Source organism: Carettochelys insculpta, chromosome 1, assembly GCF_033958435.1.
Source record: "Carettochelys insculpta isolate YL-2023 chromosome 1, ASM3395843v1, whole genome shotgun sequence".
Classification (NCBI taxonomy): Eukaryota; Metazoa; Chordata; order Testudines; family Carettochelyidae; genus Carettochelys; species Carettochelys insculpta.
This window is the reverse complement of record NC_134137.1, coordinates 167,518,899-167,540,543: the sequence shown is the minus strand read 5'-3', so window position 1 is coordinate 167,540,543 and position 21,645 is coordinate 167,518,899. Positions and strand designations below refer to the sequence as shown.

The following is a 21,645-nucleotide window of genomic DNA, read 5'->3' as shown; positions in this document are numbered from 1 at the left end:
GCTCTGTGTCAGCCTCCAGAGCTGCCCGCGCAAGCCGCCCGCCTGAGACCTGAACTGGCAGAGCCACCCGCCAGCTGCTGTGGCCAGCCACCTGCTCACCCACCAGCCGCCAGAGCCTCACTCTGCTGGGACCAGCCGTCCACCCACCATCCCAATCCACCTGAGGCCCATGCTGCCAGGGCTAGCTGTCTGAACCCCACGAGCCCCGCAAGCTGGCTGGCTGCCGGAGCCCCGCAAGCCCTGCGAGCCGTCCATTTGAGCCCCTCCTCTGCCCTCCCACAAAGCCAGGCACCCCAGCACCCCATCTAACCCCATCCTCCTCCTCTTCCCCAACCCACACTCGCCCTCATTTGCAGAAGGCAGCCAGCTCCACATGGAATTTCTTCAGGCCCCACAGTTTGGGAAACCATGCTCTAAGGATATATCTACAAGAAACAATTACACCCATTCAGGTGGCAGCATGGGGCATTCATGCAAGAAAACTTGGGCATTCACAGATGCGTAAACCTGCCCACCCCTCAGTGACAGAAGTTTTGCCATGCCAAGGGGTTGTTTAAATGGCCTGTTACCTGAGAAGCACTCCCCAGCGAACAATGGGAACCCTGGTCGTAGGGGGTGGAAGTATGTTGTTGGCAAAAGGGCCACTAAACCACGCTTACGCTGCTGGACTTTGAGGGACGTGAACAAAGCCTGACAGAAAAACAGCTGACCAAGATGTGATAATCTTTGCCTAGTGTTCTCCTCCATTTACCAGCTATGACTTTCAACAGTGATCACTGGAGAAAATGTAAATACTTTCATTGCTTTCCCCATCTTCCTCCCTATCCCCTGCCCCAACAATTTCTGATCTCAATGGAGAGCTTTAAAATGGAATAGAACTTTGAATGGCTGTATTTCAGAACTTTTGCTAGCTCGTGCTCTGCCTCCTATGCCAGATCTTGAGGCTGCAAAGATGCTACATTTTATTCTATAGGATATTACAGTCGGAGATTTTCCAGAAGCTAAAGAGAAATTCATGAGCAAAATTGATTCATCAGTGATCACTGGTAAAACGTTAAATTTGAACCCTGCTGTGAACCTGTAGCTGACTAATGTGCATTTGGGCAGCGGGGCGGGGAGGAATGAAAGCCCAATATGGCAACATGTGGTGTACAGCTTGACTGCTGCGACCTTGCAGAGACCCAGTCATATCAGTGGGTCTCTGTGCAGGTGCCAGTAGCCTCCGACAGCAGTAATAATATATTCACTATTGGTACCACTCCTCCTTTTTTAAAAGGTGAAGTAGTACAACCATCTGACAGCCCCATTTTTTTCCCCTGACCTGTCTTGGGGATTCTGTGAAATGGCACCTGGGTAAAAACGTGCCCATCCCAAAAACCCCAAGGTAAAGTAATAAACTGGTCAACATTGTCTAATGACTTCTAAAACACTTCCTCAGCAGTTCAGCGACTTCTAAAAAGCTTGCTAGGAATAGTCACTCTTTCTGCAGAAGAGTACAAAGATTCAAACTTGGTTAAATAGAGGGATAAACGGTAAGTGTTTTAATACTCTTCCATTTTGTTTAGGACTCAGTGGGAAATATGAGAACAGCAGTGAAGCTGCTTTGTTGCTAAGGTGACTAGTAAATGTTGCTGTGGCAATGGTTCTATGGAGCATTTCCATAGCACAAACACGATAAATTATGGGATGCATGTGTCGTGAGTCATAGAATTGTTCAGCGATCAAGTGATTTAAGCAAATACATTAACTTCAGAGTAGGTCATGTGACTCAAGCATGGTGGTAAATAACCACAGTTTTTGGAGCAGTACTAAAATCATACAAAAGTATGTAAGAGTAAATAAATTGTACACAGCGTGACTGTCTTGATAAACAATCTGATAGTTATGCTCTGAAAATTACAGTAGAGAGATACCGATTAATCCTTCAGAGAGAAACAAAAGCTAGTATGTTTAAGACCAGAAATTTGGGAGAATTGGGGGTGTGAGAAGATGAGTAAGACGTATTCCTTTATTTGCAAGGAGGTTGAAACTGAGATATTAAGAACTGATCAGCAGCTTCTTTGCTAAGTGTCTAGGTTGCTTAGCACACAGCATGGTAATTGTTCAGTTTCTTGCTTTTGTGAATGCTGAGTAATAGAAGATCAAACTAGCAAACATTCTGTTGTTCTTTGGCTTCGTTCGCATTACCTTGCTATGACAGGGCGTGGTGCAAAAAGTCTCATGTCTCTACATTTATAGGACGGGAGCAAAGATGGAAAATATGCAGGAAAAAGATATCCAGAAAGGGAAAATAAAACTGGATTCCTTCCTCTCCCCTGTCACCCCCCACATGGAATAGTTAGAGTGCTATTTGCTTTATCCTGACAAGTGGCTTGCCTGAATTGTTCTATGCTTGTTGTATCTTGGTGAGGAATGCTAGTTCACATTGAGATAAAGTGTCCAGTGAAGAGTTGGGATGAGGACTAAAAGGCACCTTACTTAAAGGATTGCAGTGAGAAGTCGCTGTAAAAAGGGAGGAAAAGCTGCTTCTAGTTACTTTAACTTTAACTTTAAAGAAAGAACAGCAGTCTAAAAACTCAGGGGCTTGTTTCCTGTTCACATTGTATGGGAGGTGTATTGTTAAATAGTATTTGTGCTGACAGGAAAAGGAAGATGGAGAAAATGAACAGTTTCTAATAATCTCTTTTTCACATGGGGTGACCAGTGCCCCAGTATACTGCTTCAAGTAGAAAACAATGGATGTAGAGTCGGTCATCTTTCTTTGGTTCCAAGTTATGCACAATAGTAAGAGGTGCCTTTTGTTATTGGGTTAGTATAACTGGTGGACTGAGGTTAGCAAATGATGTTAAGAATGTGTTGCCTGCCGCTGTAGCGGTGTTTGCTGTTTTAGCATCATCCTTTTTATGTGATGTGCTGATATGAAAACTAACATTTACTGATGTTGCTGTCTCTGTGGGGTGGCTTATTATTTGAATAGTGATGTTGCTTTGGAAAGCATTTGCTGTTTTCTTTCTTATCAGACTAAACACTATGGGGGAGACACGAGTGCATGATGAAGATCAAACTTTGCGTGTGGGCACAAAGAGGGGGAGACTGTCAGTGTGGATGCACTTCAGTTTGATAATTGTATCTGGATTTTGGAAGTCATGGGTCTTTGAGCCAAGGGTGGCTTTCCAAACCAGGTTCAAGACAGAGTGAGATCTGGTGCTAAAATATGAGTAGAGATCACAGGAGGTGTGTTTGATGACACAATTGCAGTTCTTCTGAGGAAAACAAAAAATATATGGGTATTTAATATAACGAGGACTTCATAGCAATAATGCTTTGATGCAGGGTACATGCCTGAGAAGATAAAGCCATCTGACAGCCCTGACTTCCTTTTGTTTCTGGCATAGTCTATGGATTTGTTATTCACTTAGGCATTTGTAAAAGTTCGCTGAACAGAAATAAGTCTTTATTTTTAAAAGGTATTAATAGAGAAATTGTGGGAAAGTGTATTTTTTAGTAGTCTGCAAATACATTATAGTCAAGATGCTCCCCAAAATAATTTACTTACTGTTCTACCTGAGAGTCTCTTCCCTCACTTTTTGTCTTCATTGCAACATTACCATAAGCAGATTATAACATCACAGGTTTTCTATACGTTGAGTATCTAATGTTCCTAAATCTTTTAAAGGGTCAGAAAAGGACTTGCCTGCTAGCTTGGCAGCAGTAGAAATGTCATGCTGCTATCATGAAGTTTCCTGTTCCCCTGGTGTAGAATCGGAGAGATGATGGGAATGAGTGGCATTCCGCTCATCAGCTACTTGCCAGAGATGTGTGGATTGTCAGTAGTAGTTATCTTGCTCTTTTTTCTAGAAACAATGTCCCAGAAAAACTATGAATGATGGGCTAATAATAATGAGACTTAAGCGAGCATCACCACTTCATTATCCTTTGCAAGGCATAGTTGGGCATTCTGGGGTTCAGGGTCAGGCCCTCCTGTAAAAAAACAAAACAAAACAAACAAAAAAACCCAAACAGAATTGGGGAGTTGAATTAATTTTGTCACTTAGTTTCACTAGTAACCAAGGAGTACTCAGTGGCTTTTCCCTGGAAATCCCATCTGCAGTCTCTGGGTGGTTACACTTAGGGCTGCTGCTTCTGCAGGTCCTTCCAAGGATCACTAGGAGATAATCAGCATGTTCCTGCACTTTCTCGTTCCCTACTGCATCATGCACAGGGAGACCATTCTGTAACAGTGTCTTTCAGTCTGAAAGATGCTATATAATTTCTGGTATGGGTGAGCACCTTAAAAATGTAACTACAGGAAATGTGAGGAAATGTCTTGTGACCTTATCTGTTCGGGGAGCTACACACACACAATGGTGCAGATCACTTTATCAAACTTTGATTTTACGATTTTAGAGGCATTTTTGAAGTGATACTTAAAGTGTTACTGATCCAGCTTCTTCTAAATTTGTGCAGAACAAATCTGATATGATGCAGTAATGTTACAGGAGGCAGGAAACGATGTGGCAACAGTATCCAGATGTGCAGGTGCCTAATATTTACAAATATATTTTGATTTTTGGACAGTAATGTTAGCACAGAAGAGCACAGTGAACTAAGGTAGGGTCCCCACTTGTCCAGTATTTTTAATATAGAGTTGTCAGTATTCAATCTACAGGTGAGCAATCTAATAAATCTGTTTGTACAATATCAGACAGACACAGAAATGTATGACCAGGGCACAAACATTTTGTTTGCACCAGACAAATGTAGTGCTTGCTCAAGAGGGCCTCTGGCTTTTACCTCTTGTTTGGTTGTGTTTGTAACTTTCTACATGGACATTAAACTTTGTGGGTTTTTAGCTGGAATCAGCAGAGGGCTGAAGTGCCTTAACTGCTGCTTACAACTTTTCCCAGTGAAAACTGACCAGAGATGGCTTACGTATCACTGCTCTTAGAGGAAACCCTAAGGGCAGCAGTAAAAGTGACAAACAAGGAGTCAATTTAGCTTTTGTTTCAACTTGTAAAAGCTGATGGCGGTGAGAGGGAACATGGTACTTTCTGAAGCTCTGTTCACTTATCACAATCTAGGGGCAGGTCTTCACTAGACCTGAAAGTTGGTCCTAGATACCCAATTCTAGCTACAAAAATTTGACATATCTCTACGATCAACTTATCTGTCTGTCTTCACTGAGAGAGGTCGAGGGAACAAACTCCCCCATTGACCTCCCTTACTGCTTGTGCTAATGAGGAGCACGGGGGTTGACTGTTGACCCTAGTAGTTCAGTTTCATGCATCCCCACTGGGCGTGTGAAATCAAACCCTGGAAGAGCGACCCTGACCGGATCGATCTCCTGGTAAGTCCAGATGTACTCTAGGATGGGGTAATTGGTAGATGAACTGGGGGCTAAATCCAGATCACCAGACTGAACAGACCCTGAAGTCCTTTTATTCACTTACTACTGTTAGTAATTATTCATTTTATTATCTTTGTTGTTGGGTTGTTTGTCTGTGGAATCTGGTCTTGACCAAGAAATGTGGACTTAGACCAAAAAATAGTTGACTACTCCTGTGCAATGAGATGCTGCTGCTTGTAGAATACTTCGAGATTTCCATAATAGGGTGTTCCTCTGCATTCTTTGAACAGCAGTAAAACAGCAAATAATGAAGATAAAGTAAATGTCAGCATGAAACCTTGGACCCAGCACCCATTTAAACAAATAGTGTGCACCACACATCTTTGTTTCATTCTATCTGCAGATATGACTGCAGTAGTTTATAGCTAGTTTGCATTTTGAAGGTTGTTTTTGCAATCCTGAGGGCTCTGAATGTATATGTATTTGTAAAGGCACACTTATGTTCAGGAGCACAGGAGACAGGCTCCAGGCAGAAGTATTGGCTCATGGAATGGTGGCAAGCCAGCTCAATTCACCTTCTGCCTTTTCCAGTTAATTGCTAGTGGTTTTGCTTCTTGCTTGGACATTGCCTAAAGGAGAGTGGTTATACCCTTAGTCTAGTTCACAGACAGTTGCGTTTGTGGAGACCGTGTCAAGCCCAGTGTAAAAAGGGGTCAGTAAGAGTGAGTAGATGGGATGGGTGCAGAGGAATAAATGGGGCCAGGGTGAGGGTAGGGAAGATGGTAGTGGGTGAATGTGGTTTGAAGAGAAGAGATTGATGGGTAGATTAGGAACTAAGTGGACTCTTTCTCTGTGTGTGCATATGTGAGAGCAGTTTGAGGGGAGAAGTGGGAGAAAGATTGAAACTAGAGGGGTTGAGAAAGAGAACAATGTAAAAGGAAGCAAAAGTGATGTAAAATATTGGGAGAAGGGAGAGAAGGAAAGGAGAAATGGACTGTAAAGAGAGAAAAAAGAGAGCCAAAAACGGTACCTGGGAGTGTCAGACGTTAAACTTTAATATGTTAGTGTTTAAAAATTTAAATTTGGTGTATGTATGTGTAGTGCATGATAAGTGGTACACTCCCGTTTTGTTTGTTTAGGTCCCTGTTTCAAGACAGAGTTTCAGTTCAAAGAATCCTCCTCCAGTGCTTCAGTCCCATTTAAAATTAAGCATGTGCTTGAGCTGATCTTGAATCAGGGCTCTTGAGTTTGAAGGGGCATGGTAGCAGAGATGTGTTTCTCCTTGGCGACTAATGTTATTTAAGAAGTGCCAGGTAAATTTTTAAAGCAGGGGTGGCCAACCTGCGGCTCTTTCAGCAACTAAATGTGGCTCTGCTCGGAGCCATGTGCTGGGAGTGCTGTCCGCTGCTCTGCGCACGTGCCCCAGCACTTGGTGGGAGAAGTGCATCGAGTCGTTGGCATCGAGTTTGAGCGGGGGAATGTGGGTTTCTGGCTCTGGGGCAGGGCATTGGGTTGGAGCCAGGGAAGAGGGAGGCTGGGGGTTCCTGGCTCTGGGGGATGGGCGGGGGATTGGTTTAGAGCATGGAGCTGGGGGTGTCTGGTTCTGAAGGAGGGGAGGTGGATTGGGTTAGAGCCAGGGGGCAACGGGGGCCGGGGGTGCCTGGCTCTGGGGAAGGGCATTGGGTTAGAGTGTGGTGCTGGGGGGTGCCTGGTTCTGGGAGAGGAGAGGTGGGTTGGGTTAGAGTGAGGGGCTGCAGGTGTTTGGCTCTCCGGGGGAGGGCAATGAGCCACGTGTTATATATTATATCTATATAGATCGATAAAAATATGTACGTGGCTCTTTATCCCTAACTGGTTGGACAACCCTGTTTTAGAGGTTTATATGGTCATGGTAGCTGAAGAGCATCATAGAAATAGCGACTAGTGGATTTTTTTAGAAGGGAGAGATGGAGGGAGCTTGCTGCTTGGTGACTGGGAGGTTCCCTCCCACCCCTTACACCTATTCATGCGCCTCAAACAGTTTCCAGCTCTCCCGGAATTGTCTGACTGGATGCCATCCTGCAGTGGCATCCGGTCTGAGAGTGTCAGCAAGCATGGGCCTTTGCTGCCCCATGCAGGGGCCACAGCTGAGTCTTGGGCCAAGTCCAGAATCAGAGCCCAGGGCTGGTAGCGAGATCCCAAATGGCAGTAGGGCCTCCAGGGCTGGCAGGCTTTGGAGCCCCTCAGGGTGTCATGATGTGGAGCTGGCAAAGCCAGTGTGTGGTTAACAGCAGGGCTGGAACCTGGATGCCAGGAGTTGGGGTGCAGGATCTTACTTCCACTTCCTGTACTTATGACAGGGTGGCAAAAAACTTAAAACTGGGTAGTGTTTTATCATTTCTCAGCTATTCTTGAAGTGTTTTTCTATCAAAGAATGGAGAGTGCTAGAATGTGCATTCACTTGTTTCCCATTTGTACATCCAAGGACACGCCGTAGCAGGGTTGAATTCTTGTGATCAGACTCTGCAGTTTGACATGATTAGTCTTGCATTGACTTAAAGTATCAGAGCAGCAGAAATGAATTTTATAAAAGCCATTGCAGAAATGAAACTTGCACTACTGATTTTTTTTTTAAGGTTACTCTTTCAAAAGAGTATGTTCTTTTGATATCTAAAGGCGATTCTTTAAAGTCACGGAAAAACCCTAAGTTAAGAAGAAAGGTAAGTATACTGTGGTGTTTCTATGGCTACTTGTTTGGTGAACTACCTGACTGGATGCTGACTAAAAATAGAAGGCAAGCAATTTGAATATTTGCTTGGTTTTGAACTTGATTGCTGGGAAAAGTTACTGTTTCATACTTGAGTGTAGCAAAATTAGATCTCAGATAATTTTTAGTTTGATTCAGGAATCATAATTTATAAGGATCAATTTGTAATTATCATTTCTTATCTCTTCAGTGTCAGTTATTTCACAACAGATTTTTGTGGTTTTGGTCTTTTAAAATTACTTTAGGTGATTTTAATAGTGCTGAAAAGAACCAAGATCATTTTCCTGAAACCTCAGAGGAAAGAGACCATCCAACTGATAAATATTATCTGGAGAGACATGCGCTATATGAAAAGATAAGGGACCAGTCCACAGAAGATATTGGTCAGCATCCATACCCACGTCTGGATAGAAAGCGTAAACACTCTGACGAGGGAATACAGAATGGTGGCATCCAAAATGAGAACTTTGTGGATGAACTGCAGGATGAAGCTGTGTCAAAGATAAAAAAGAGGAGAAACTCCAAAGGTAACTCCATAGCTTTGGTCTCCCTTAATGAATTCCTTATGAAAGGAGTAACCCTATGAATAAATGTCTCCATTTATGAACTTGCTAGTTACCCATCTGAGCACTATCATTTCGCCTTAAAATAATATTTTTGGTGTCTAAGGGTAAAGCGTTAGTCATTGGACACTGTAGCTATGCGAATGACCTTAGTGCATGTGACCCTTAATGACCCTTTTAAAATGCATAGTGTGGTGGTAAAGCTGAGACTATATGCCCCGCAAGTGAAATGTAGCTTTTGTTTTAAGTTGAGGGGGCTTTTTGATTAATTTTTAGTTATTTTTCCATTAGATGACTGGCCTGAGAGGGAAATGACAAACAGTTCCTCTAACCACTTAGAAGAGCCCAATTGTAATGAGGTGACCAACCTGAAGGTGTGCATTGAATTAACAGGGCTCCATCCCAAAAAGCAGCGTCACCTGCAGCATCTTAGGGAACTATGGGAGCAGCAGGTGTCACCAGAGAGATCCCCATCCGGCAAGTTGGGCCGGCAAAGCAGGAAAGATTTAGCTGAGGCTGTTCAGCCAGAGGCCACTGCAAAGGTCAAAGACTGCACAGAAGAAAGGCACACCAGGAAAAGGTCAGAGGTCAAAAGCAATAGAAGTTGGTCTGAAGAGTCCCTCAAAACAAGTGACAATGAACAAGGTATGCAGAGACTACTAGGGAAACATCAGCTGGCATAGCATTTGTAGTGATGCATGCTACCACCACTGTTAAGGAATTGTCAGCAGTTTTTATAGAAGTCCAGATGTACCAGGACTTACAGCTCCACTATTAAAAAAAAAAAAAATCACTGTAGCTAAAATTTGTCAGATGGGTGCGTGTGTGTGGGTGTGGGTTTTTTTTAGCAGTTTTTAAATTTGTATTTTAAATTACTTTAAAATTGAAGCGTCGTATCTGCACATGTTTTGGCATTCTTATAATTCAGGATTAGCTCTGTTGAGGGGGGAAAAACCCTCAAGTTGATAGTCCATGTAAGAATTCTTACTGCATGTGTAGCTAAATGGGTTAGTGCCTTTTGGGTATAGTTAAAAACTAACAAAATCCAGTATGCATAGAATGGAGAGTGATTGTCTATCACGGAAATCTGTTTTTCCATCAGGTAAAGAACTGCTGTTTTTCTGCTTTATCTAAGGCTTAGAGGCAGTCAAGAGGTTACCCCTGTTTTTCACAGAGTGCAGTCTGCCTGTCTGCTTTCTCTGCAGACCTACCTGGTGGACTGCCCTGTTGTTGCTCCCCATCATCTGCATGCACAGCGCTTTCCTTAGCAACTCACTGCGAGAGATTTTGCCAGCTTTTCTTTTACTCTCGTGCTCCTCTGACTCCCCATCTCAGACCATATCTGTGGCGTAAAGTTACATCAATATAACTGTATTGCTCAGGGCATGGAAGACCCACACTTCTGAGTGATGCAGCTATATTGACCTAACCTGGGTAGTGACAGCGCTGTGTCAACCAGAGGGCTTTTCCCATCGACATACCTGCCATCTTTTGGGGAGGTGGATTAAGTGTGCGGACAGGAGGGGCTCTCCGCTGGAGCACGTCAGCTGTGTTACTGAGGAATTTTTTAGTGTAGACCCACCCTCAGAGGGTGATTCCTCCTCACTGCCACAACTGCTCCAGCAGCTGAGCAGGGTCCATCCAGCAGCATCTCTGCCACCTTTGTAGTGGCACAGAACTGAACACCCCTGCTCTAAGGCCCCGTTCTCACTCACTCCGTTCTCCTCCCCCCCCCCCCCCCCCCCCCCCCCCGCACTGTTCCTCACTTTCTCCCATCCTCATTCCCTTGCCCTGGGCTGGGGGAGGTGGATGGGAGGAGTAGGGTTGGTGAGGCTGGAGTTCAGAGGTTTGAGATGTGGAGGGGGCTGAAGTCTAGGATGGAGGTTTGGGTAGAGGTGAAGGCTCTGGTGGTGGGGCGTGTGCCTCCAGGGTAGGGCCAGAAATGGAAGTTCAGGCTCTGGGCTGGGAGAGGGGCTGAGGTGTGGTCTCCAGCCAGGTGGTGCTCACCTCAGGCAGCAGGGATAAAGCAGACTCTCTGCCTGCACTGGGTCCTCACAGTTCCCAGAAGCTTGGAGCATATCCAGTTCCAAGGTGGAGGGATCAGGGTGCTCTGTGTGCGGCTCACACTCACAGCCCTTGCAGCTCCCTTTGGTCATGGCTCCTGGCCACTGGGAAGCGGTGGAGCAGGGCAGCACACAGAGCTTCCATCTAGGGTAGAGGTGGGAAACCTTTCTTTGTGTCAGGGGCCACAGAGCAACCACTTGGGGGGGCCACATAAAAGTGAGAAGCCACAAAACACTCACAGATGTGGCCTTGACTGAGACCCCTCAGTTCACTCATGCACCAACATCAGAGGCAGGGAGGATGGAAAAGAGGAGACTGAAATTCAGGGCTTCCCCCAGGCCGGATTAGATCTTCAGAGGGTCCCATGTGGGAAGAAGTATGGGGGTGTGGGTATTCAGGATTCAGTGTGTGGCAGGGGGTTGCCAAGGAGCCAGGGTGGGGTGTGGAGGGGAGCAAGGGTGCAGGAGTGGGCTGGGGGCAGTGGTGGGAGGGTCAGGAGTGGGCTGGAGATGGGGTTGGGGAGGGATGGTTCAAGAGCAGGGGGGGCATGGGGGGCCTGGGATGAAGGGTGCAGGAACAGGCTGAGGGTGGGGGTTTGGACAGGAGCGGGTTGGGGTTGACTGGGCAATGGGGAAGGGTACTTACTTCATGTGTTGCCCGCTGCCACCTGCCTGTCCTGTGCACTGCCCCCCCACCCCCCCATTGCTTTGATAGGACAGAATTCTGGCCAATCAGAGCAGCAAGAGATGGTGTCAGGAAGAGGTGGGGAGAAAAGCCTTGCCAGGGAGTTCCCCTGCACCCAGCTGGGTGCAGGGGAACAGTAGCAGCAGTGGCACAAGTTGCGCTGCTGGATCTGGCCCGCCAGGCAATGGGGGGACCAGATCCAGGCAAGCGGCAGTCTGGGGGTTCCCCACCCCGATCTGGGGCTGCAGGGACAAGTTGGTTGCTTTCTGGAGATGTGCGGAGCCAGGGCAGGCAAGAAGCTTGCCTTAGCCAGGCTGCCTTGCTGACTGGACTTATAATGGCCCAGGCAGCAGTGCTGAGCAGAGCTGCCCAGGGTCTCTTTCCTACTGGGCATTTCAGTTGAAAACCAGAAGCCTGGCAACCATACTTCTCTCCCCCATCCCAACTCTCAGACCTCAAGTGTTTAGTTTCCTCTTCAAGTGACTGACGTATTGTTCCCACAAATGCAAGCAACTTAAAATCTCAGCTGCTCTCAGACATTCTCACTGTGCTTTGTGCTGTCCTTGACTGGCGCCCTGCAAATCTAAATCATGTGGCTGTTTCTGCTCACAAATCCTCTACATCTTCTGAGATAGCTCTTCCATCTTGCTCCATTCCACTCTTATCAGAGAGGATGAGTCTCTTCCTCCTTCTGTCTTCCAGGACTCGCAGATGAAAGGCTGTGAACATTGAATTTTTCTTCCCCCTCCAGACCTATCACCCCTTAGAAGCCCATTAGTCTGTTTCTTCTGAGAACTCCCCTAGGTGTAGTTAAGGCCTGGATTTGCACACCTTTGAGTGATGTAGTTAAACTGGCCTAACCCTCCAGTGTGGACAGGGCTATGAGAAAATTCCATCCTTAACATTGCTACACACTGTCTCTTGAGAGCAGTGTTCCCTGTAAAGTGAGCACTTGTTTGGCTGCTCAAAAGAGATTCAGGTGCTGCCCAACTGATTCGCAGAGCTCCCACAGTAGACAGCATGTGTTATTACTGGTGGTGCACATTCGCACAAGCCTTGGTGCACATAACAAAATTTATTCTGCCCATGGGTGGGAATAAAATTAGAGGGAACACTGCCTGGGAGGTGGATTACCTACTCTGATGAGCGAATCCCTCCCATTGCCATAGGCAGAGCCTTCACCAAAGTGCTGCAATAATGCAGCTACAGTGGTATTGCTTCACTTTTTTAAGTGTAGGTGGGCTCTAATATTTGCCCAGTTCTCACAGACTGAAGACGGGCTTCCCACCTGCTCTGAGCCCTCTGAATCAGCTATCCCAGGTGACTTGTTTGCAGGCCTGCCGGTAGAGGGATGGGGGTAAAGAGGGCAAGTGCAATTCAAAAGGGCCTGGTGCTCCTGGCTGCTGCGGCTACTGCAACAGTAGCAGTGGCCATAGTCCCAGGCCTTTTAAGTTGCTGCAGCTCCAAGGGCTGCCTGGACAAAGGGAGCAGGGGGCTGCCATGGCACGCTCTGGTAAGTGCTGTGAGGGCTGGCTGCCCTCAGTCCCATCCCTTCTGCCTGAGGCCCTGCCCCTTCTTGGTGCACAGAGCCCCCCTCCCCCCACACCTTTCCCATGGGTCCAGCAAGGTTGTCGATCCCTCCGCTTGTTTGGTAACAGACTTGTTTGGCTATCTCCCGGGTGATGTATCAAACCTGCAACTCAGCCAACCCTCAGCCAGGACCCCATCAAACTGAACAGAGGAAGAGCATAGGAAAAGCCGATCCATTTTTCCCCATACCGTCATCTTTTGAGAATTGATGAGGCCAGGTGGTTCAGCCCAAACAAAAAGAAGCCAGTAAATAAGGTCTCTAAACTGATTTCCAGTCCAATTGGATAAAGTTAACAAATTGTCCGAAAGGCCACTATTGTTCATCCTTCATCTCAGTCAGGGTTGTTTGCAGGGGAGAAAACGATCTCAGTATTAATTGATAAGGTGGGTTTTAGTGGACCTGAAGATCATCAGCTGTCTGAACAGATTCAAAGCCTCTTTTCTGGTACTTTACAAGCTATCACTGTGTTAACAGCACTGGTTCAGACGAGCCTGTCCATCTTTTTCTCCTTGTGCTCTTAGAAGAAGAGGTCTTACAGAATTCAGTAAGGGAAGGTCAGAAAGCTGGATTCTGTTAAGTGGATACTAGCTTTCCTTCTCAATTCCTGCTGTTACAGTGCCAGATCTTTTTCTCTTCTTGTTAACATGTTGGCTTGATTTTAGATTCTGTTGCTATTTCCAGAGACATCCTGGCTCAGGCACGCATTGACAATGCGAAACACTTTCTATTCCTAGAATAAGCCCTTAATAGCACCTTAGACCTGATTTAAATTATGCCCAGCCTACCCATTCCCGAGAGACGCGTAAGGGCTTTCAAGTAATTTTTGTTGCAACTACTGCTTCCATCTGCACTGAACTGTAAATTCTTTTATCTGTTTTTTCTCTGTTTAGTAGGAATAGGAAATTCTTCCCCATCGTTACCTAGATAGACCTCTCCATGCATAGAACTTGCATAAGGAAGTCAGCCTTAGCTTTTCTGATCCAATAGCCCCTCAACTTTTTTCATGATTCATAGACCTTAGTCAAGTTTATCTTATATATCCCTGCCACCAATGGCTTTCATGTGTTGCAATTGGGAAGCAAACATTACAGGCTCCAGCAGTGCCCTTGGGCATGTCATCTTCTCTTTGGGCGTTGGTAATGTTGATGACATTGTGGAGAGTTGGACTGAGACAACAAGGTAGGTCTGCCACTCTGTGTACAATCTCAATCATATGCAGTGACAAATTGCCATATGTACTTGCTGAATTTGTTCTGGAACATCCTAGGTTTATAGAGAATGACCAGAAGAGTCCCCTTATCTAATCTCAAGACTCATACGTTTGGGAGCCCTGCTCAAAATCAGCGTGGGTCTCGTGGTTGTGTCAAAGGAGGAATTGGACCAGATTTTAGCACACATCAAGCAATTCTCTAGCACCTTCTAGCCCAAAGAAGACCAGTACTTTCAGAAGATTGGCACCAGGTGCTGCCTGAGCTTATGCTTTCCTCTTGCTAAGGCACCGGGGCTCCCAGGTTTACGGTGTGGACTGTCCATAGACAGCACCTTCTGGCATCAGTTCCCTTTAATGGCGGCGTACGCTCCATTCTCTCTTCAGGGGCGATCTGTGTCTGATATGTTCGTTTACCTGGTGACCAGTGTTGGCGTCTTAGGATAGGGAATGCAGGTGTGTCCTCACATGTCTGAGTGCAAGTAGTCTTCCCAGGAATTCCAGCTCTGCACTAGTCGCTTGTAGTTACAGGCAATGAGGAATGAAATAGGCTTTGCCTTAAGAGTCTCCCTGGGAATTGCAGCCACTCCTATGAAGAGTAACCACAGAACCGCTGTGGTTTATCACTGCTGCCCAGGCAAGACAAAAAACAAAAGCCAGAATAGAGAGGCCAAAAAGGTGGTTCTGTGTTTGGTATATCAGCAGCTGCTCCTCAGTCACGTACATCCACAGCAAGTTCAACAATGTGCCTGGCTCAGCATTTCTAAGATGGATGCTACACCAGTGACCATTCAGATTGCACAGAGGTAATTTCTTCCACAAGCAGACCCATTTGTACCTCAGGCCACCAAAAAGAGAGCCAAATTCTGGTCCCAGCATTGGTGCCAACACTTTGTTGATATCTGGTTATTCCCTTGTTTGGGTCTCCAAGGATATTCCTGTCTACTCTTTCCCCCTCAAATTCACAGCAGCCAGAAAGATCAGACAGGGTGGAGATTTGATCACCCTTTGGTGGCCCTGTGTTTCCTAGACTGATGTGAATGTCTGTTGTGGACACTGCCACTCTCTCGGAACCATATTGACCAAGGCCCTGTAACCCACACAACTTGTAATAGTTTGTGTGCTGATGCACAGATTTAGGATCTTAGTGATTATCAGTGGGGAGCTTGTGCAAAGTTAAAAGTAGAAGCTCACCTTTATGTAGTAACCAAACTTTATTTGGCTGGCACCTTATTATCATGTCCAGTGTCACCCAATGGGAAGACCTGTTCTCAGCCCTTTGTTTCTTTTCCTTTCCCATGCTCCCTTTCTGTGTTTCTCTCCTTCATTGTCAATCCCTGAAGGTCTTCTCTATTCTTCTTCTTCTGTCTCCTTCTGAAACAATGTCTGATTCCACCATCTTTCCACTCCATCCCTGTTCAGTTTTATTCCCCACCTTTGTACCCTACTAAAACACCTGGTGATTAAATAATTCGTGGTGGCACTGAAGGATGTCATTGTGCTTTACAATGAGACTGTTTAGGTAAGAAGGATTGGCACCTCAGTTACTGTTTCAGGCTTCCTGAAAGCTGTAGAAGACAATTCCACATGGGTTATGGGCTCGGTTTTTAGAGTCTGGTAAATACTCCAGGTAGGCCAGAGCTGGCCCATGGGCTGTATGTTAAACACACTTCTATAACATATTTACACTCAAGTGGTGGTTGAATTTTTTCTCAAATCGAGAAAGTCTTGTGCAAATTAAGCCTGTCTGGGTAACTGAAGGAAAATAAATCCCAAAAGAGCTTCTGCACATCCTACTAGATGGCTTTGTTAAGACTCTAGACCAGGAATCTCAAACTTAGTGTACCTTACAGTCAGTAAAAGTCCTCAAATCCTCCTAATGAGCCAGTGGACACCCCTCTCTGGCAGGCTCCTGGGAGGGGGCTTGTCTCTGTGCATTTCCTCCCTGCCTCCCACCCTGGGGCTCCTGGCCCCACCAGCAGTAGCATAGTGGGACTAAAGTGGGCTTTCAACTCCTAGCTCTGTGCCACGCCAGCATGTCCCCGTGGCCCAAGGAAGGTGTGTGCAGAGCTGTCCCCTGCTGGACAGTGTCCCATGCTCAGCTTAGGCTGCTGGGCCCTGGGCAGGCCGGGGTGGCAGCAAGGGTTGGACTCCCTTATGCTCACCATGGCAGTGGGAGCCTACTCTGCTCCACTGCCATCTCTCAGGCTAGCCCACCCCACTGCTGTGGTTAAGTGGCAAGACTGGGCTGGCCTGGGAGATGGCAAAGGAGCGGAGCAGAGCAGAGGCTGCTGCATAGCTCCACTTCCCCACAGCTTCTACTGCTGTGGTAGGTGTGGGATGGTTTGGCCCTTGCTGCTGCCCCATGCAAGATCCCTCGGTAATCTCTGAGGCTGCATCTCTCAGGGGAGGAGACTTGAGGAAAGGGTGCGGTTGGGGAGGAGGGTGGAGTAGAGGCAGGGCGGGGGTATAACAGGGTTTGGATTTAGGGGTAGATTGTAAACTCTCCTCATGCCTCAGGGATTCACACGCCAGCAGCTGTGTGTAGGCTGGATTGTGGAACTGCTAGAGCTGCAGATGGGCAGCTGGCCAGGAGTTTGAGACCCTTGCTCTAGATTAAGTGTCTTGAAGTGCAGGTCTCTGTTCTGAGTGCTGTGTGTCCTCCCTAATCTAGATCCATCTTGCTTCATCCACATTTCTTTCTCTGAAAGCATCAGGATTTCAGAGAGTCTGAGTTTGAGGCCTGTGGGAGCAAGGGAACCTTAGTCATTGGATGAGTCAGTAATTACAGGCTTCTCAGCCTAACATTGATCCCAGACCACATGATGGAAGGGCTAATACAAGATTTGTTACAACATATCTTTTTCTGATGAGGTTATAAGTTTGGCTGATAGAGGTATTCATGTTACTGCAATAGACTTAATCTTCCTTAAAGTGTTTGCTTTGGTACTAACTGGCATTTGGATTAGAAAAGTACCCACGCACAATATAGAACTAACATGGCAGACGTGGATTAAAAACTGACTAGCTGATAGGTCTCAGAATGTACTGTACACGGTGAATCGTCATCCACCTGGTCTGTTTCCAGTGGGGACCTTCAGGGACTGGCTCAAGGTCCTGTGCTAGTTAAAGTTTTAATCAGTGGGCCAGGTGAAAATACCAAACCACTGCCAATAAAGTTTTCTGATGATCCAAAAATTGGGGAAGCAGTAAATAATGACGAGGACAAGTTGCTTACTCCAGAAGCATCTGGATCACTTGGTAAACAGTATGCAAGTGAGCACCATATTTCTAATATTGATAAATGTCATCTAGGAACAAAGAACACTTACAGGATTTGGGGGGTGGGGGGAGCTCTACCCTGGGAAACAAGCAGTGATGCTTAAAAAAGATTTTGGGGTCATGGAGGATACAGCTGAACATAAGCTCCCAGTGTGGTGTATGGCCGAAAGAGCCAGCCCAGTTCTGGAATGTATAAACAAGAATCTTGAGTAGAAGCAGAGAAGTTCGTTTACCTCTGTATTTGGCACTGATACGGCTGCTGCTGGAATGCTGTGTTCAGTTCTGGTGTCCACAATTCAAGGAGGATGTTGATGTATTGGAGAGGGTTCAGTGAAGAGCCAAGAGCCATTGAAGGGTTAGAAAGCATGCCTTTATAGCAGCGTTTCCCACTTTTATGTGGCCAAGAAACTCTTTTAAATGCAAAAGAGTTTTGCGGAATTCCATTCCCAGGCTTTACCCACCTCAGCCCTCAAATCTATCCCCCTATCCCCAAGATTTACCCACCCCCCCATCCCACAAACCCACCACAATTCCCAGGATTTACCCACTTCAGCCCCTGGGACTAACCCATCCGTGGCGCTGGTTGGGGAGCCCAAGCTTGGCTGCCACATGCGTCCAGTGGAAGGAAGGCCGGTGTGGAGGTGTTCCACTGGCTGGGGAGAGCTGAGCCATGCTCAGCGGAGGGGTGTGGCTGCTCAGGTAGCAGGTTACGTGAGGGGCTTTCTGCAGCTCCCTGCCCTGGTGCAGAAATAATGGAACTAAATTCAGTTAATTTAGTGACCAGATCCCTCCCAATGCCCTGCCGGCCATTAAACCAATTAAATGTACTTCTACTGTTTCAGTGGTGGAAGAGCAGGGAGCTGCAGAGGAGTTAACTATTTTAATGGAATTTTCTTGCGTAACCCTTATTTTCACTTTGTGGAAGCCTAGGTTTCTGTGGAACACCATTTGGGAAACACTGGCGCTTATAGTGATAGACTGGCTCAGTCTGTTTAGTTTGCCAAAGAGTAGGCTAAGGGATGACTTGATTGCAGTGTGTAAGTGCTTGCACGTGGAACGAACATTTAATAATGGTCTCTTCAGTCTAGCAGAGAAAGGTATAACATGATCTGCTGTTTGGAAATAGAAGCTAGGCAAATTCTGATTGGAAATAAGGTGCAAATTTTTAACCAAGAGAGAAGTTAACCGTTGGAACAATTTACCAGACTGTTTTAAAATCAAAGTTTAATGTTTTCCTCAGAGATGCTCTAGGTATTAATTTGGTGAAGTTCTGTGCCCAGTGCTGTGCAGGTGGTTAGACTAGATAATCATGATAATCCCTTCTGGTCTTAGAACCTGTGGATCCGGGAAGGAGAACTATAAGCTCTCACTTCCCCCAGTCACTCAGCAGGTAGTTTAATGTATTCTGACTGAAGCTTCCCTACTTTGTAGGCATCAGGATGGAAAGCGTTTGTTCCCGCTCTTCAGACACCTTTATTTTATTTTTTCCCCAAAGAGAGGTGGTTCAGAAGTTTAGTCTCATGTCTGTTCTGAAGATAAATTCAAAATTCCATTTAAAATTGTCATGTTCTTAGCTCTCACCCAACCCCAGACCACCTTGTGTAGGTCTGTGGAATTCCAGGTCTTTGGAATTTTACTTTTGTTTACTTTTGTTGCTCTAAATCATGGAGGAAGCCCAATGCTCAGGGAAATGTAGAAAGGGTATAAAGCATCAAAACATCTTTGCATATAGGTAGTTTATTTAATCCACCTTTTAGTTTTACATGGTATCTGATCAGTCATCTTGACTATATAGAGCTGCTCACTCCACTAGGAGTTCATCTACTTTGTAGTCACAGAGTCAGTGATCCTGTTTCAGAATTACTTGGAAAGCACTGAAATACTGACATGCTGCTTTCTCCATCCATGGTTGTCTTTGAGCCTAGTGTCCTTTTTGAGTCTTCCCTGGATGCTCTCCCTGAAAGACCCTCTCTGATTGCCAGATAGTACATGATCTAGATGGATCGTTTAATAATTGGTCTGCTCATTCCCCTTTGAATCACCGGGAATTGCCCACTGTCAGAAGACAGGATACTGAGCTAGATGGGCCATTGATCTGACTGATTATGGTCATTTTTATGTTCTGTAGTTACAAAATATCTTTCCCTCCCAACCTCCACCCCACCTCGCATACCTCTTGACTGCCACTTAAACTTGGAAAAGGCAGAAAAAACAAGCTATTTGCAACTTGCTGAAGAAAGTGGATTGCCATTCAGATAACACAGTTGCAAGGGAGCAGCACAGTTGAGAGGCTTTTGGCTCCCTGATTTGAGGCCAGATGTTGTAGTGCATCTGTTACATATCATTGCTCTGTTAGGCCTTTGCAGTACCTAGGCACGACAGTATAAAGATATTTTCCTGTATCAGAGGGGTTGCCATGTTAATCTGTATCCATAAAAACAACAAGAAGTCCTGTGGCACCTTACAGACTAACAGATATTTTGGAGCATGAGCTTTCGTGGGCCAGGACCCACTTCGTCAGTTGTAATGTGATTTTGACATTGCATCTGATGAAGCGGGTCTTTGCCCATGAAAGCTTATGCTGCATAATATCTGTTAGTCTGTAAGGTGCCACGGGACTTCTCATTGTTTATACTTTCCTGTAGTGCTTTTATTAGAGAGTTACTGCTACTTTAAGCTTTGCATTGTACGAGTTCACATATTTTTACATTTTGAATGTGGAACATGTAAAATGATAATGACTTGAAAAATATAATTGGAGAATCTCATAAACAGTGAAGGAGTTAGTGTTAAGTATTAACAATGGGTTTTTCTCTCGGCACACTATGCAACCTGTAATGCCTTTCCTTCCATTTAGGATTGCCTCTGTTCATGGTCTCTCCGTCCGTGAAGAGCCTTTCATCCACCAATGTGAGCAGCAAAAGACAGATTCAGCCAAGCTGTACTCCAGCCTCAAGGTTGGCTGCCAAACAGCAGAAAATTAAAGAGAACCGAAATATAGATGTACCATGCACAGATGAAGAAGAGGATTTCCAAGCTTCATCCCTACTGCAAAGATATTCTGAGTGTGAGAAGCCATCAGGGAAACGTCAGTGTAAAACAAAACACTTGGCCCTACAGGAGAGGAAGAGGAGGTCATCCCTGACGGGGGATGACACTACAGATATTGAAAACACTGAAGATAAGGTATCTTTATGTAGACTTAATCATCCTCTAATCTCACAGAGTGTATAGCAAAGCTAGCCTGCTCAAGTGAATGCTTTATTGTGCTCCGTAGAAATACAAAGCCCCCTCACTATAATGAACCCGTGGGGATCCAAACTGTTTGCCCCTTAGAGCTTGGGGTTTGTTATAGTGGAAGGGTCCTGCTTCTGTGGGTGAGGGAGGCTGACAGCTCCTCCAGCCCCAGGGCTGCAGGGGGAGCTGACAGCTCCTCCAGCTAATGCTGTCAGACCTCACTGCTTCAGTGGAGGTCGTGGTGGGATTTAGGGACCACGTTCATTACAGCCAGAGGTTTGTTATTGTGAAGGGTTCTCTAGCAGGGGTGGGCTGTAATTTTATTGAAACTCCTCCCTTTTGCTATTTACATATATTTGAGTTAGTTCTCTCCATCGGAGATATGGCCTAATTTGAACGTAAAGACTGGGGAGTATAAAGCTGAGGAGTTGTAACCATAAATTTTTGTAATGAGAACAGAAATGTAATTCTTAACTGACAAAATATATTCCCATCAGTGCATTGTTAAAAAGGGGGGAAAAAAAATCCAATAATGGTTTTGACAGGTCACAGTAACAAGAAGATTCAGAAAGCGACCAGAGCCTACTTCAGACTGTGACTCTTCACCAGCCAAATCACATGAGCAGAAGCTTTATGATCGCCTGCAGCAGACTTCCTCATTATTACCTGTCTCTCAGCCCTCGCAGTTGCAGATTGCAAGCACCCCTCAGGAGACCACCCCAAGTCGTCCCATGCCGCCTGAAGCACGAAGACTTATTGTCAATAAGAATGCCGGTGAAACTCTTCTGCAAAGGGCAGCTCGTCTGGGATACGAGGTAAGAATCTCTTCAGATACTCTAAATGGAGATGCAGGAACTGTTTACTTTATTTTTTTTAAATCTTATTTGTATACAGGACTACAGTTTCTCTGTAGTTCTGGGTTAA

General features: G+C 45.8%; 1 protein-coding gene across 12 annotated transcripts in view; it reads left to right on the top strand.

The window, feature by feature from the left end:
- BCOR (BCL6 corepressor) overlaps positions 1-21,645 on the top strand; it is a 79,342-nt gene that overhangs the window by 34,845 nt on the left and 22,852 nt on the right. For 8 of the 12 annotated variants that reach the window (XM_074994888.1, XM_074994862.1, XM_074994896.1 and 5 more), the window contains 4 exons: positions 8,339-8,620; positions 8,948-9,301; positions 20,342-20,670; positions 21,267-21,536. In XM_074994888.1, coding sequence (XP_074850989.1) covers positions 8,339-8,620; positions 8,948-9,301; positions 20,342-20,670; positions 21,267-21,536 — 1,235 coding nt within the window. The remainder of the gene's footprint in view (positions 1-8,338; positions 8,621-8,947; positions 9,302-20,341; positions 20,671-21,266; positions 21,537-21,645) is intronic. The other 4 variants (XM_074994924.1, XM_074994904.1, XM_074994914.1 and 1 more) reach the window with 3 other exon arrangements.